The sequence below is a fragment of the Artibeus jamaicensis genome, unplaced genomic scaffold (genome assembly GCF_021234435.1).
Source record: "Artibeus jamaicensis isolate MK-2021 breed Jamaican fruit bat unplaced genomic scaffold, CSHL_Jam_final contig_525, whole genome shotgun sequence".
NCBI lineage: Eukaryota > Metazoa > Chordata > Mammalia > Chiroptera > Phyllostomidae > Artibeus > Artibeus jamaicensis.
In genome coordinates, this window is record NW_026521874.1 from 9,926,740 (window position 1) to 9,941,821 (window position 15,082).

General features: G+C 53.7%; 1 protein-coding gene across 2 annotated transcripts in view; it reads left to right on the forward strand.

Moving 5' to 3' along the window:
- The window catches only part of SRRM4 (serine/arginine repetitive matrix 4), a 131,260-nt gene that overhangs the window by 88,733 nt on the left and 27,445 nt on the right, over positions 1 to 15,082 (forward strand). The window contains exons 2-6 of one of the 2 annotated variants that reach the window (XM_037156119.2): positions 5,463 to 5,609; positions 8,508 to 8,594; positions 10,280 to 10,351; positions 13,118 to 13,144; positions 14,804 to 14,854. In XM_037156119.2, the coding sequence (XP_037012014.2) occupies positions 5,463 to 5,609; positions 8,508 to 8,594; positions 10,280 to 10,351; positions 13,118 to 13,144; positions 14,804 to 14,854 (384 nt within the window). The remainder of the gene's footprint in view (positions 1 to 5,462; positions 5,610 to 8,507; positions 8,595 to 10,279; positions 10,352 to 13,117; positions 13,145 to 14,803; positions 14,855 to 15,082) is intronic. The other variant, XM_053669937.1, reaches the window with a different exon arrangement.

A 15,082-nucleotide genomic window follows, 5' to 3' on the forward strand; every position in this document is an offset into this window, starting at 1 on the left:
AGGTGCTTGGTACATGCCAGCTGCTGCTATGATCAAGTGATGTGGGCGGAGCACTTGACTGGGGGTCAAAAGACCACCCTTCCAGCTGCAGTTCCAACATGAGTCACCTCTTGTGTGGGCAAGTCCCCTTACCTCTTCGGGCCTCAGTTACCCCCACACCATCAGAGGTGGGCTGGGGGCTGGGGCTGGGGGCCCTCCCTGCTCCCCTCTCCCCACTCCCCTGCTACATTGCTCCATTCTGATCGCCCAAGAGTTGTTAAACAGTTTAGTACTGGGGGCACCAGGACCTGCACCCAGCCGGGGGCTGAATAAGCACTTTGTTGGGAGGGAGAAGCAGGGAAGCGGCTGGGGAGCCAGGCATCTCAGAGAGTTTTGCAGAAAGTTCAGCTCTGGTTCTTATCAGAGGCTATAAATCTGCTGGTTGCCATGACTACAGAGAGCAGCAACTAAGCTCCAGGTCGCTGATTAGCAGGAGCTGAGTGGGGAGGCCCTGTGGAATTCAGCACTCACAGCTCCCTCCCTCTGTGAAGTGGTGCATGCGTGCTCTTGATTTCACGGTTTCAGCCATCCCCTAAGATCCTGCCTTCTTTTAAGTGTATTTTTTAATGCAACTTTGAAGGGCTGTGTGGTGATAATTGGGGCAGATGCCCATTCTGCTCAGCAAAGATGGAACATGGAGTTTTTCTTAAAAACATTGCAAGGGTGCTGACCTGGAGGCCGGGAAGGGAGATGGGTGGGGCTGTGAAAGGGGCCGAACACCCATTGGTCCTTCTCCCTGGAACTCCACTTCCTTATATGTAAGGAGACGTTGAATCTGACTCAGGGTTTTCATGCTGGATCGGTCATCAGAATTCATTCATTCATTCAACAAATGGTTATTGAGCAAAAAAGGCACCCTCTGTCAGGCACTATACCTCCAGGAATTCAGTGGTGAAAGCAGAAACTAGTTCCCACTCTTCTGAAGCTTACCTGCTAGTCCAGAAGACCAGCACTTAGAAAGTAAACATATAAGACAGTCATTTCAAATGGTAACAAGTGCTCTGAAGGAAGCCACAGCAAGCTGTTGTGATGGCGCCGGTAAAAAGAAGCGTGATTTCATAAGGGGTCAAAGAGGCTCTCAGAAGGGGGCATTGGAATGAAAGGAAGGAGCCAGCCATGAGAAGCACTGGAGGAACAGCATGCCGGGTGGAGGGAACAGAAGGGACGATGGCCCTGAGTAAAGACCCGGTTCCATTTGAGGAGCAGCAAGGGGGCCCCATGGCTAGAGCAGAGTAAGGGAGAGGGGTAGGAAGTGGGGTCTGTAGCAGAGCCTTTTAGTCCCTGTAATCAGTTTGAATTTTATTCAGTATCCAATAGGAGGCAGAATTACTGGATGTTTCTTTAAGATGCAAACTCCATGTTTTACCCCTTTGAGACTCTGATTTATTCATTACAGTTAAGGTGGGAACTAGGAATCTCTATTTTTCAAAGCCCCTTAGAGGCCAGCTTTGGAAAACCCCAGACTATACATGCTCCCTGGGTTTCTTTCAGTTTTAAGAAAGCGGAGAAGCAAAGTACTGCAACATCCTGAAGGTTGCAAATGTTATATTACGGAGGAGCCCTTTCTTCTGTCCCCCACCACTCCCTGCCTGGTAGAGTGAATTACCTTCCGGTTGGTTTTATAATCTCAGGTGGGGACGCCACGCTGGGAAGGTGAAGCCAGTGCTACTGGCAAAAAGGACAGTGTCCACCTCAGGGGGGTCACGTTATAAGTCGCTGCGACTCCATCATTCCCGTCCTCATTAAAGCATTGCCGCACCTCCCTGCTCCTGGTGCTGTGCCCTGCTGAAGGCAGTGGTGGGTGAGCCGTCGTCTTCAGCCCAGCCCTGTGCCCAGCGCCTGGCAGTAGCATCTGCCACCTCCGACCTGCAGGTAGCCCCTGTCACTCCTCCCTCCGTGAGCACCAGTCACCACTGAGCCCTTCCGCCCAAGGCCAGGACTACTCGCTGTGTATTTATCCATTGCCAAGTTCCTCACAGCAGCATGCAGTGTGTGCCTGTCGCAGGGTCGCCTCTGGCTCCGTGCAGTGCCCCAGAGAGTCAGAGATGCCATTCTCGTGTGTGAACAGCCCCATGCTCTGCCGAGCCGCACACACACATAGATACTCGCTGATCACTTCCCTAAGAGGGGGCGGGTGGACTAGAAAGGGGGTTGATGGAGCCGTCGAGTAGTGGGGCCTGGGCTCGTTTACTTCCACCAACAGCAACATAAAGGGATTAGCTCAAAGCATCTCAAAAGCCCTGTCTAGCGTTCTGAAACAAATGTTCTCCCAAGCCAGTACACGCGCGCTCTCATTTATTCATTGAACAAATGTTGCTGAGTGTTTCCTAAGCAGCAGGCACAGGGGCTGGAAGTCTCACAGTTTAGCGTGAGAGAAGGCGGTAAACAGTAACAACGCAGGTGAGCAAGAGCCGGGGTGAGGGTGGCAAACGGCCCGTCACGTCCCAGGGAAGCGGTTAGATCTCCCCTGGAGTCTGCTCCCTGGGTCACCATCTCCAGACCTCAGCGGCGGTGACCCCACTTGGCCCGTGGCTCAGGCCCAGTACCTCAGGGTCTGCCGTGACCCATTCCCCCCCCACCCCCCGCTCTTAGTCTCTTGCATCCTGCACTGAACCAGCATAAAGGACGCAGGTTCTACCCTCTAAGTATACCAGCACCCGACCCACCGCCTCCATCACAGCCCACTGTGCCGTCTCCTCGTCTCCGCCCTTCACCCCCTATTGTCTCATATCTTCAGCTGGTGAAGTAACCCTTCTGAAATGCAAGCCGGACCAACCACTCTTCTGCTCAGGAGGCTTCCCGTCCCAGTCACAGAGGACCCAGAGCTCTTCCCTTGACCTACAAAGACCTAGGCTCTGATCCCCCTTCTCGTCACTCTCACCCCTGATTGTTGTTCCTTGTGTAGGCTCACAGTCTTCCACCTTGCTGTTCCTTCCGCCTAGGATTAGGTGAATGTGTTTTGTCCCTTCAACAGTGAGTGGGCATGGCCTGCTGTCCTGGCAGCCCCGAGGAGCAGGGGGCTTATCAGAGGCCTTCATCCTGCGCCATAAAAGCAGTCTCGATGCACTGGCTGGAGGAGGAGGTGCCTGAGAAATGCAACAAGTTACCCCAATCTTTGTGGCTTAAAACAACTGCGATTCAGGAATTGGGCCTGGTGACTGCTCACCCTCTCTTCTGCGATTGCAGTCAGATGACGGCCAGGGCTGCAGTCTCACCTGAAGGCTTGACTGGGGCTGGATCCACTCCCGAGGTGGCCCACTCACACGGCCGGCTGGCGCTGGCTGTCGGCAGGGGGCCTCAGCTCGGCTCCTCACTGGGCCCCTCCGCACAGCCAGCTTCCCTTGGGGTGGTCCATTCGACAGCGTGGGGCGGAAGCTGCCTTGTGACCCACTCTTGGAGGTCCCCCATTATCACTTCTCCTACTTTATTCCATTCTCCATAATTCATTGTGTTCATTACAAGTGAGTCACTAAGCCCGTCCAACGCTCAGGGGGAGGCAATGAGACGCCGTCTTTTAATGGCAGGAGTGTTGAAGAATCCGTGAACACATTTTAAAACCATCACAAACTCCAGGGTTCGTCCCCAAGCCCTCAGGTCTCCACTCCACTGTTACTTCCTCAGAAAGGTCTCCCCAATTCTGTACACAGCCACCGCCCCTTTTCCTAGTCCCATCACTCTGATTTATTCTCTGCACCATTTATTGCCATCCAGTAAGCCTTATTATGACTTGCTTATGTCTGTATTACTAGCTCCCCACTCTGTAGTCACAGGGGATAGCTCCGTCTTGCTCACGGCACCCCACACTTAGAGCTGGCCCAGACGCACTACAGGCCCTCGGGCATTGGAGTGCATTGGTGAGCGCAGGTTAGCTGAGGCCGGGAGGAGCACGGGAGGGCAGCCTCGCGGGGGGGCGGGGCAGCAACGGGCAGCCTTGCTTTGTCTGAGAAGGGCCAGCACTGCACCCACAGGGATAGATGGGCCTGGGCCATTGCGTGGAAGTGGGACCCTGGTAGTGGGAGGCGGGCGGGGAGGTGTGGGGAACGCTGAAGCTGAGCTGGCTGGAGGGGAGTTCTGGAAGCGTAGGTTTGGCAGCGAGCAGGGCTGGGAAACCCGGATGAGAGAGTTCATTGCTCCTGGGCTTGCGGGGCCTCCTAGCTCGACTCCCAGGGGGGCACCATCAGCAGCTGACAGAGACAGATGTGTTGTGCTGTCTTTCCTCCAATATGGACCGGGCGTGGCCTGCTCTCCTGGCAGCTGGGAGAAGCGGGGGCTTATCAGATGCGTTCATCCTGAGTCATAAAACCAACCCTGATGTGCTCGCTGGCTGCAGGAGCCTGGCGCCAGAGAAACGCAGACGTTTCTGATCGATGCTGGACCCTGATCTGCAGGCGGGGTGAGCAGGGAGGGGCACGGGCCGGTCAGGGCCAGACCCCCCTGTGCCTCTCAGGGTCCTGACTTGGGAGCCAGCGGATTTGAGTGACAGGCTCTTCAAAGACGGAGTAACTAGGCGACTTCTTTTCCCTCTTTGGGACTCAAAGAAGGTCAGGGGTGGGATCGGGGGCACTCAGGTAATTTCCCTGTGTTGTCGGAGATCCTCTTAGAGGCACAAGAGGGAACTGGGCCTTCGTGGGAACTGCGTGTGTCTCAAGCAGGCGGCCTCATACCTGCTGCAGACGCCAAACGAGGTTTTGGTTCACAGGGAATGAGGGGAAGGGGAGCTACACTCCTTAGGTCTTCTGTTTGCTTATTTTATCTTACAACAAATCAGCAGTATAAGGGCCGATAGTATTCCCTGTTTTGTAACTGAGAAAACCGTGACCGAGAGAGGCTGAGTGTCCGGCCCCAGTTCCTGTAGCCACCGAAGGGTGAAAATGGTATTTGAATTCAGGTATCTCTGTTCCATACACATAGAAGGTAGAAAAATGGAGTCAAAATGGCAAAGAGGAGTTGCAACTAATCCCATCATGCTTTGGCCTCTGGTTATGTCTCAAGGTGGGTAATGAGATGCCCATTTCCAGCCTCTCCCTGGGAGTTAGTCAGGATAGGGTAGGCTGGGCTGCAGTACAAACAAACTCAGTCTCGGTGGCTTAACCTCACTAAGGCTTGTTTCTGTTACACAAACTCCGAGCAGGTTCAGGCACCCCTGCCTCACGTGAGCACAGATCTTCGCTTTCCAGATCTTAGCGTTGCCCTTCAGAATACGTAGCCTCCGCTGTCCCTGTGACAGAGGAGGAGCTAGAGAAGGGTCACACTGGAAATGATGCATGTCACCCTAATCAGAGACGTGTTGGCCAAAGATATTCTCATGGCCCTAACCCAGTCACAGGGGAGCTGGGAAATGTCAGGATGTCTGCGAAGGTTTGATGAACATCGAGAGTCTCTCATACCCTAACACTTTCACTTCCTCATTTCTGCCCATGCAGGACAGAAGCCCAGAGCAGCCCCATGGTTCCGGTTCAGGACGGACCCTCGGAAAAGCTGAGCCAGCATCTAGCCACTGAGGCCTTGGGCACCAACAGCTGGGAGAGAGACAAGGCCTGCCAGGAGCTCAGTCCCGCCAGAGCACGCAGGTGAGGTGCTACCCACAGCCAGAAAGTTCGAGTTGAGGAGGCAGAGGTGAAGTTTGTCTCTCTGGCCAATCTGCCCCTCTCTCTTTACAAGGTCTTCTTTTAGACTCTTAGATCAGGGATCACCAAACTTTTTTTCTGTGGACGATTAGATGGAATGTGCATTAGGTTTGTGGTCTCCGCCACACCTACTCAGCCTTGCTCTGCAGCACAGAGCAGCACCAGACAGTATGTGACCAAGTGGGCGTAGCTGTGTGTCGGTCACACCTCGTTTACACAACAGGGAGATGGGCCTGGTTTGGCCCAGGAACTTTGAAAGCCAGAGGTAGGTTCTGTCCGTGCTAATGACCCCTGCGCCACGGACTCCAGAGTCATGACTTCAGACCGGATCTGTTCCCTGAGTCCCAGGTCTTTGCACGCATTCCTGAATTCAGTCATTCACCCTGTATTTCGTGAGCACCTACTACGTGACAGTCAGGGTGCAGCTGCCCTACGAGAACACAGCATCTTCCTGAGACTCAGAGAAGTAAGGTGCTTCCCCGGATCTGGCAGCCGGTCAGGGGCAGGGTGAGGTGTTTTGTTTATTTGTTTGTTTGTTTGACTTTAGGCACCAGTTAGCGGTTATAGTTTTTTTCCTTTCCCTATTATTCTGGATTAGTTTCGGGTGTACGGTACAGTGGTTGGACAATCATACACTTTAAAAAGTGCTCCCCCTGATATTTGCAGTACCCCACCTGGGACCATACACAGTTATCACAATGTTACTGACTATATTCCCTATGCTTTTCTTACACCAAGTGAAGTTTTGAACTTTAGTCTCTCTGGTCTTATATCCTAGACTTAAACCTACCACATCATATGTTGATGTTAGTGAAAAAGCCAACCTGTCACTGCCATTTGTTTAAAAATTTCAGGCTGCACACATATTAAGTCTGGCCCATCTTTGGCCCCCAGAGAAGTGAATTTGCTTACCACAGGGTCGTGTAATCTGGCGTCAGCAGCCGGCTGAAGGCATCACTCTTTCTTCTCAAACTCACCACTGTCTCGCTGCCCTGGGCCTGAATCTGCCCCCCGCACCTCCACCCCAGTGACAGATTGAAAATAAACCTACTGTCCTCGGCAGCAGCACGCCCCAGATACAGCCTTGGCCTCCTGTTCAATCAGAGGGCGTCAAAGCCATTTTACAGATGGGAAAACCGAGGTCCATTGGTATCAGGGCCTAGATTAGCCTGAGGACCCTTGATCTGGTCCAAATTCTCTCCTTCGAACCTGGAGTTTTTGGGTTACTGAGGCAGAGTAATTCACCGAAACAAGGAGATCCTTCTGTTTCAAACAACACACTTTTAAAAGTTTTTTTTTTCCTAAGTATGCCTCCCTTAACTTTAAATGGTTCAGGTTTCCCTTTCTCTCCAATTCCTGGCAGCTGTTTCCCTGGGAAGTGTTTATATGGAACAAGATGATTTAACCAGTGGCTAAATTGCTGCATCCCTCATCCGGTCGCTCACCAAATGTCCACAAGTCAGGCTCCTGCCCTGTGTCGTTGAGGGGAAAACCTGGACGTAGCCTCCCACATGTACACAGGCAGCCGTTGTGCTTCCTGGACACGTGTGGGGTCCCCTGTGCTTTGTAACACGCCAGCGTAGCTGAGGAGCCACGTGCCTACTCCCTACGCTGTTTGTGTTCACTCTGCCAACAGCGACGCTCCTGAAAACGTTCTCCATATATCAGTAGCCGTATGATTTTTATACTGGCAACGCAGAGACCTTAGCACGTGCCGTGACCATTGCAGCATTTTTTTTCTACTAACCGAAATGATCCCAGTTCTCGGGATGGAATTAAATACGGCAGCATTTTGTGGTGTTCTGTGAAGAGTTCCCGGTCGTTTCCAGAGCGCAGGTGCAGAAACAGGTCCGAGAAGGCGGCGGGTCTGGGGGGAGAGCTCCCGGGGCAGGGCCGCACCCGCCCTGCCTCTGCTCCCAGCTCCCCCAGCCTCTCCTCACTGTGCAGCCCCGGGCAAGCCCAGTCGGCTTTCGGAGCCTTATTTCCTTCACCTGTAAAACCAGGCAGTAAAAGCCGGCCCACCCCCAAAGAGTTTTGTGAGTATCCAAGTATGTAAAATACAGGGCGCGTAGTAAGTGAATAAACGGTAGTTGTGTCATTGCTAATCATGACAATAATATTATTAATATTCCATTTTCCCACTGTGGTCCAACTAGGTCGGCACATTTCAATTTCCAAGCAGTTTTTCATCCCAAACCATCTCCTTTTGCCATGGGGTAGTGTTTAAAATAAAAAAATCCCTGGAGCCTGCCCCAATTATAAACGGAGATAACTTGACTTCATTTAGCTGCAGCCTGAGCATTTGAATTTAATTGAATGGGAAATAATTATTCCTGAAGAGCAGAGGTTTCTGAGGTTCTGTGAAGCGATATAAGATATGTATCTCATTACATTAGACCTCGGCAAATATACTTTTAATAATCAGCTGCTCCTTAACATATCTGCCTCCTATTAAATTTCCGGCAGGAACTACAGACAAGATGTATTGAGGAGGGACGGGGCTGAACTGCCGATTAATTATTTAAAAAGTGATTTATTTATCAAGGTCAACCACTTGCAAATTCAATAATAAATCTATTAAGGAGCAGTTAACCTCTGTAATTCTGTTTTAAATAATCAATTGGTGTTTGGGTGACATCGCGCGTCTGTCTCATTAGGTCGGCGTTAACTCCTGATTTAGGACACTTAGTCTGAAGTGTGACTGGACCAGCCATGGGGTGGTAATTCACTGTGGGCGCGTCATCTGCCAAGGCGCTGGGTCCCTCTTCCCTGGTCACAGCAGCCCCGACCGGGGCCTGGGGACCCTGAGCCCTCTAACGCCACACTCGGTGCTCTCCACAGTGCCTCCCGAGACAAGAAGTTGACGCCACCGCCTTCCTCCAGGGGGAAGAAGAAAAAGAAGAAATCCGCCAGGAAGAAGAGAAGGAGGTGAGGGCCCCACAGGCTGGTGAGACCCTGAAAATGGGGGGAAGGGGCAGAACGGGGGTAAAAAGGGCTTCGGAGTCAAACAGTGACCCCTAGGGCTAGGTGCCCCTCCCTGCCTCTTAACTGGCTGTGTGGCCTTAGGCAGCGCACTTCGCCTCTCTGTTTCCAGTTCTACACAATGGTGGTAATACCTCCCTCTCCGGACTTTGGAGTGGGTTTGGTGAAAAAATGGGTGTGGAAGGAGCTGTCTCACAGTGTCTGACACATAGTAGTGAGTGACCGATTGATCGGAGCCACAGTCCTGACCCTGAACATGGCTTCGTTTGGTTTTTTCTGAGAACTGTCTCTGTGTGGAGGGCTGGGCGATCCCCAGGGTCTCTCTTGCTCTTGACCACAGCCTACCAGGCAAGGGTTATTGCCCCATTTCAGAGATGGGAAAAGAAAGGCACGGAGCGGGCATGACAGAAACCACAGGGACATGATTCCAAGCCCCTCAGTTGGCTCCATCACACCCACCAGTGAGTTTAAAGCCAAGGACAATGGATTTCGTATTTTGCCAGCTATTGACTCTTTTGCACCCTATGACTTTTTTCCACCCGATGACTTTTTTCCACGTACAATTTACTTTAATTTATCATATTGAAAAGAATTTCCAGATTTTCTTCTAAGCTGCCACTCATTGGCCTGCAAGGACAGCCAGAGCTCCAGACCCAGGGTGGTGGCCAGAGACCTTAGAAGGGCCAGCGGAAAAACACACCAAACCGGGGAGGCAGTACTTGAAGAAGCCTGTAGGGGGCAGCAGAGAGGAAAGTCTGAACGACAGGTCCCACCTCCAGGTTCTCTGGGACCTCGTTTCCAGGACACCCCTTTAGACTAGTTCTAAAAGGACCCAAACAGGAATGTGGATGAAGACCCTGAGTCCCAGCCATTGTAGGGTGAGCACTGGAATTGGCGCAAGTGGCTTAAGCCTCCTGATCTTAGGGGCGGGCATGAGAACACATCAAAGACGGAATCCACAGGCATCAGGCTTCACTAACCCATTCTTTCATTCAGTCAGTGTCCCCTGGGCTTGCGTTTGGGGACAGGCTCTGTGACTCCCTAAGAGTCAGGTCGTTCTCAACGCCACCTTTCCCCCTGCAGACACGTTTTGTTTGACGTGTGAAGTGTTTATTTTTCTTTTTGTCTCTTTAACTGCTGGCCAACATATCAGGGCCAGGAGATGCCACATAAGAAACTTGTTTCTCTGGTGACTTCTATTGAAAAGGGGGTTTTCTGGAAGCCCAGGGACCCTCCGCTGATCCGAGAGGCGCCCCTTCAGTCAGGTGCCCCTGGTGGACCCAGGTTCCACCGCTCCTGCCTTCCTCCCAGGCCGGCGCATCCGCCTACGCTGAGAGCCCCGTGCTGGCTCCGCGCTTGACACGCCTAATCTCATTCAACCTGGGTGTCTCGTCAGCCGGGAAATGAGAGAGAGCGGTGACCACCCAAGGAGGCTTCGTGACTTGGTGGCAGAGTCAAGATTGGAACTCGGGTCTAACATTTCAAACACGTACAGGCTCACGTCAGCCTGCGCCTTATCCTGTGGGTGCCACCGAGAGCACCAGGACCGGCACGGGGCTGGTGGAGGGCCTTTTTGAAACCAGCACCGGCCTTTGAGAACCTCTCTCTGAAGGGTGTCCCTCTCCCTGCAGGTCCCCGTCATATAGCCCATCACCTGTCAAGAAAAAGAAGAAGAAAAGTTCCAAGAAACATAAGCGACACAGGTATTGTCCCCCCTCCGCAGACAAGACTGGTGGGGTGGGGTGGCGGCAAGAGTGGATGACCCCAGAAGGTCATTTAGAAGCACTTCATTTATGTAAAATATTCATCTACGGGTTGTTTTTTGTGCCTTGTATAACTTGGGACCCTGGTTGCGTCGGCCAGAGGCCCACCGAAGCTCGCTCAGGCAGGGGGGCCGTGGGTGCTAAGGAGACGGCAGTGTCTCGGGGACCGGCCAGGCCTCCATGGGTGTCCAGAGCTGAGGAATGGAATGCTGGGAGCACCAAGCAGGACACGCAGTTCCCCGTTCCCTGGGGGAAATGTAGCTGCTCCCCATTTTCGTCTCTCCGCGTGGCAAGCCTAGCCAGAAGGCGCTGAGTCTGTCTTGTCGCGTGTTCTTAATTCCCAAGGAAAGGCCCCCCAGTCGGTCCTGTAGGATGGGATTGTGCAAAACACGACTTCTCCCTTGTGGACAGTTAAGGGGCACTCTGAACTGGTCACACGTGCCTAAAGGTGCCCAATATGCACACACGCACGTGCACACCCTCACACACATGTGGATTTATTGGTGGGGACGGGGGAAGACAGGGTGGATACACACCCGAGTATGCAAATCTGTGGCTCGCATGCCAAGCCGGCCTGTGAGATTCCGCAATGTAAAAACCGGGTTTTCCAGCTGCTCCTCGAAATCAGAAGCTCTGTCCTCACCGGCCAGTTTTCACGCAGGTGACCGTCATCGGCAGCTGAGCCGCTGCAGTGTGTGCCCACGGGCCTCCGAGCTGGGCTGGCCACGAGCCCATGCTCTCACAGAGTCAGTCCGCAGCGCCCGGGGGCAGGGGTTCGAAGCTCCCGGAGCAGGTTATTGGCTGCCGTGGACCCGGGTGGTGGGAGAGGAGCGGTTCGTATTCTCTTTGTGCTTGTCTGCATCTCTGCTTCTCCCACATCGATGGTGGGTCACTTGTGCGGTTAATCACAACGGAACAAAAGAGCAGAAAGTTCCTTCAGGGTTTCCCCGGGCTTCACACCCGTGGTTCCAAGTTCCCCCAAAGCAGCTTTTCCCGACTGAGGGGTGTGGCCAGGTCTGGGCTCTGTTGCCAGAACCAGCTGGACTCAGTTTGGCTTCGCCAGTGGTGGCCGCCACCTTCCCAGGCACTCCGACGGAGGCTGAGTTTGTGTCTGATGCAGTCGACCCCTGGAAACGTGGGCGTTGAGGGCCCTGACCCCCAACCCAGTTCAAAATGTAACTCTGACTCCCCCAGAACTTAACCACTAATAGTCCACCATGACTAGAAGCCTTATGCATTAACACAGTTTGTATGTTATATATTATAGTCTTTTTACAATAGAGGAAGCTGAAAAAGAGAAAACGTTACTAAGGAAATCATAAGAAAGAGAAAATACACTTACAATGCTGTACGCATTTCCTGGGAAAAAAACCCACGAATCAGTTCAAATCCATGTTTTGGGGGGTCAGCCAGTCAGGGAGATGTTGCTGGTTTGGTGTGAGAAGCCTCTGCCAGCGTGGAGTCCTCGGCAGTGGCCTGCGGAGACTGTAGACCCGTCTTGTCACCTGTGCTGTCCCAGCTTGGGGCACCTTCCCATGTCTGGGTCTTGGAAGCCAAGGGCCTTCTCACTCCAGGGCTGCTTCTTCGGAGGAGGAGACGGGCCAGGTTGGGAGCAGGCTTTTGCTGCCGGCTGTGGTCAGCCCAGGCCCCAGAGGGTGAGCGGGGAGGAGGGCCCAAAGGGGGAGATTAGGAAATGCAGACGCTGATGCTCCCCCAGCCCTTTTGCCCAATGAGCTCCACCCCCCGCTGGCCCAGCTGCTCCATCTCACAGTGTTCAGTGAGTGATGTCTGACTTTTGGGGAGTATAGGAGCCAGGGGTAGAGGATGGATGGAGGGTTTTTTTCTCCTCTCAATTAAAAAGACTTCAGGGTTAAAAAAAATTCCATTTTTAAATCTGTGTGTTGAATGCCTATTATGTGTCATGAATGAGGATTCTGGGCCCCTGGGAACAGAACAGTGACCAAAACCCAGCCCCTGCCCTCAAGTCACTTGCACTGGGGTTGAGGAAATGGGTAGAGGGCTAGACCAGAGTGAAGCTAAGCTCCAGGCTTGTGGGAGCAGGGAGCAGGCACCTGAGCAGCCCAGGGGGGCCAGAAACTGCTACAAGGTAAAGGTGACGTCTGAGAGGAGCTCCCAAGAGTGAGGAGGGGTTACAGCAGTGAAAGCTGTGTGACCTTGGCCATTGCGGCTAACTTCTCTGAACTCCAGCATCTTTGTAAAGTGGGTGTTCATAGTACTTTCCGGAGTTGGGGGAAGATGGAAGGAGATTGTGTGTGACAGATGCTCAGCGTGGAGCCTGGCTCCCAGTCGGAGTCCCACACAGGGAAGCTGGTTGTCCTGTGCTGACCAAAGTGATGGTGACAATGAGTCCACAGCCAGGGAGGGACAGATGAAAGCGAGACTGGGGTAGGGAAGGAGGCAGAGGACGCCCTTACATCACCCTCACCAGCCTCACCTGGCCCCATCACAGGGGGTCGCTGACATTTGGGGTAAGGGCTGAGCACTGGTAGGTTTTGACCTGGGAATTCCAAAGGCAGACCAATGTCTTCATATTCCTTGCAGTCTAAGAGGAGGGTCCGCTAGGCACCGGACCCCCATGTCGCATGGCCACAAATGCACTGAAACATTCATCCCAGGGAAAGAAACCTCTAACTCACCTGTGTTTATTTTCTTCCCTCCCTCTCTCCTCCCCCCTCCCCCAATCAGGTCATTCTCCAAGAAGAGAAGGCACAGGTGAGAATCTCGCCACCCCCGGCTGCATGCTTCAGCTTTCTGCTTTCTCCAGGGGCCAGCTGTCTAGGCTCAGATCCCAGTCTCCACCCCCAGTTCTCGGGCACCACCCACCTTCAGCTTCCCATGTGTGTTTCCTCCCAAACAAAGGCTTGACCTGGTTTTCCTGAAAGTTCCCAGTCAGCTTCCCACTTCCACCAGGCAAGACGGTGGTTCCCAGACCAGCACCTCCGGTGGTGGGACTCGGAAAATCTCCCACCTTTGCCAGAGTCTGTGCGTTTTAGTGCTGAGTGAAACCCTGGGGTGGGGCCTGTGGAAGAACGTCAGCCCCAGCCACCCTGCCACAGCCCTCCCAGACCCTGGCCCGGCGACAGAGGCCAAGTCCTACTGCACTGGAAACCCTGGGTTTCCAGCACAAATGTATTGGCTCCAGCGCTTTCCGTGTGTGTGCGTATTTCACCCCCGTAATTCTCCTCACTCTGTGCGGTGGATGGATGTGTTCACTGTTCCCATTTTACAGATGAAGGAGCTAAGACTCACACAGGCGGTGGGGCAGGCATGCCCACAGACACTCAGTGCGAAGGTGGCAGAGCCGGCCTTTAAAGCCAGCTCTCTCGGACAGAGGGTCAGGACAGGCTGCCGTGGCCTTGTCAGTAGCCACACGGGAGCCGTCGGCAGAGTGCAGGGCTCTTCCATTCCTTCGGTGACAAGTAGGCCTCGATTACCGAGGCCACCACTCACTCAGCCCAGCAGCCCAGTGTCACAGCCCGGGAAGCTGGGTCTGTAACGAGACAGCGGACCTGCCTGATGTCACCGGCCTTCCACGGCTCAGGCCGAGTCTCAGGTGTGGGGACCGGTCCTGCAGCCACCGTCGAGGTCCGATTTCACTCGGAGAAACCAGTTTCCCGTTCCCAGGACCGAGGCCCCATGCCCAGTGCGTGTGTGGCGATTTCTTAAAGCCAATCTGACTTCAATTGCCAAATTAGCACTCATCCTTGGGGGCCTCGGGCCAGCACCGTCCATTCTCTCCGCAGCCCAAGCGCTCTGACCAAAAACAAAGCAATAAAACCCGGGTACTTGGGTATTCACAGGCGGAACATTTCAGAACCTGCCCGGCTTCATAAGTCTCCAGGGTATGCCCTGAAAGTTCCATTCCCTTCTCTTAGAAATTGATGGGACAGCAGTCAGGAGAATGGGCTCCGGGGACCACGGTCTGGGGCCACCGCCCCGCTCTCCTGTGCGGGCCTGTTTCCACATCTGTGAAGTGGGCCCGCGTTAGGCTGTGCCTCTCCTGTGGGTGGTGGGCAGAATAAAGTGAGATGACGGACCGTCAGGATTCAGCAGGATGCCCTGTGGTGAAGCCTCACAGGGAGGCGGGCATTGTTATTACCTTCATTGCCACGGTTATTTTTAAGCTGCCCAAGCTGACCCTGGCCCCTTCGGTCCCACATTCTCAGTCTGGGCACGTGGGTCGGCGTCTCCAGCCGAGCCCACCGGCGAGAGTCGGCGTCGACTGCCCTGGTCTTGCAGGGGACGGGGTGGTTCCCACGCTGGCCGGACCTAGTGGCCGCTGGGTATTAGGCATTTTAGCTACTTGTTGATGTTCACCTTTAACTGCAGTTTTGCATCTTTCAATTAATTGGCCATTCATTTGTCATTTAGCTCCTCCAGCCCAAAAAGCAAAAGAAAGGAAGAGAAGAGGCACAAAAAACAGTAAGTAGGGACCTCTGGGCTGTGCTCCCCAGTCCGGGGAAAGTGCTGGAGCTGCGTAGTGAACAGGAATGTGAGGGTGGGAGAGAGGGGAGACAGGAACGGCCACTGTGTGTGGACGGGCTCTGCGGGTCTGAGCGTGCGTGCGTGTGTGATGTGTGAGTGCGCATGAGGGTGAAGGGTGTGCATCCGGGGTGCCCGGCACACCCTCTGTGTGTGGGTTCTGTGTTC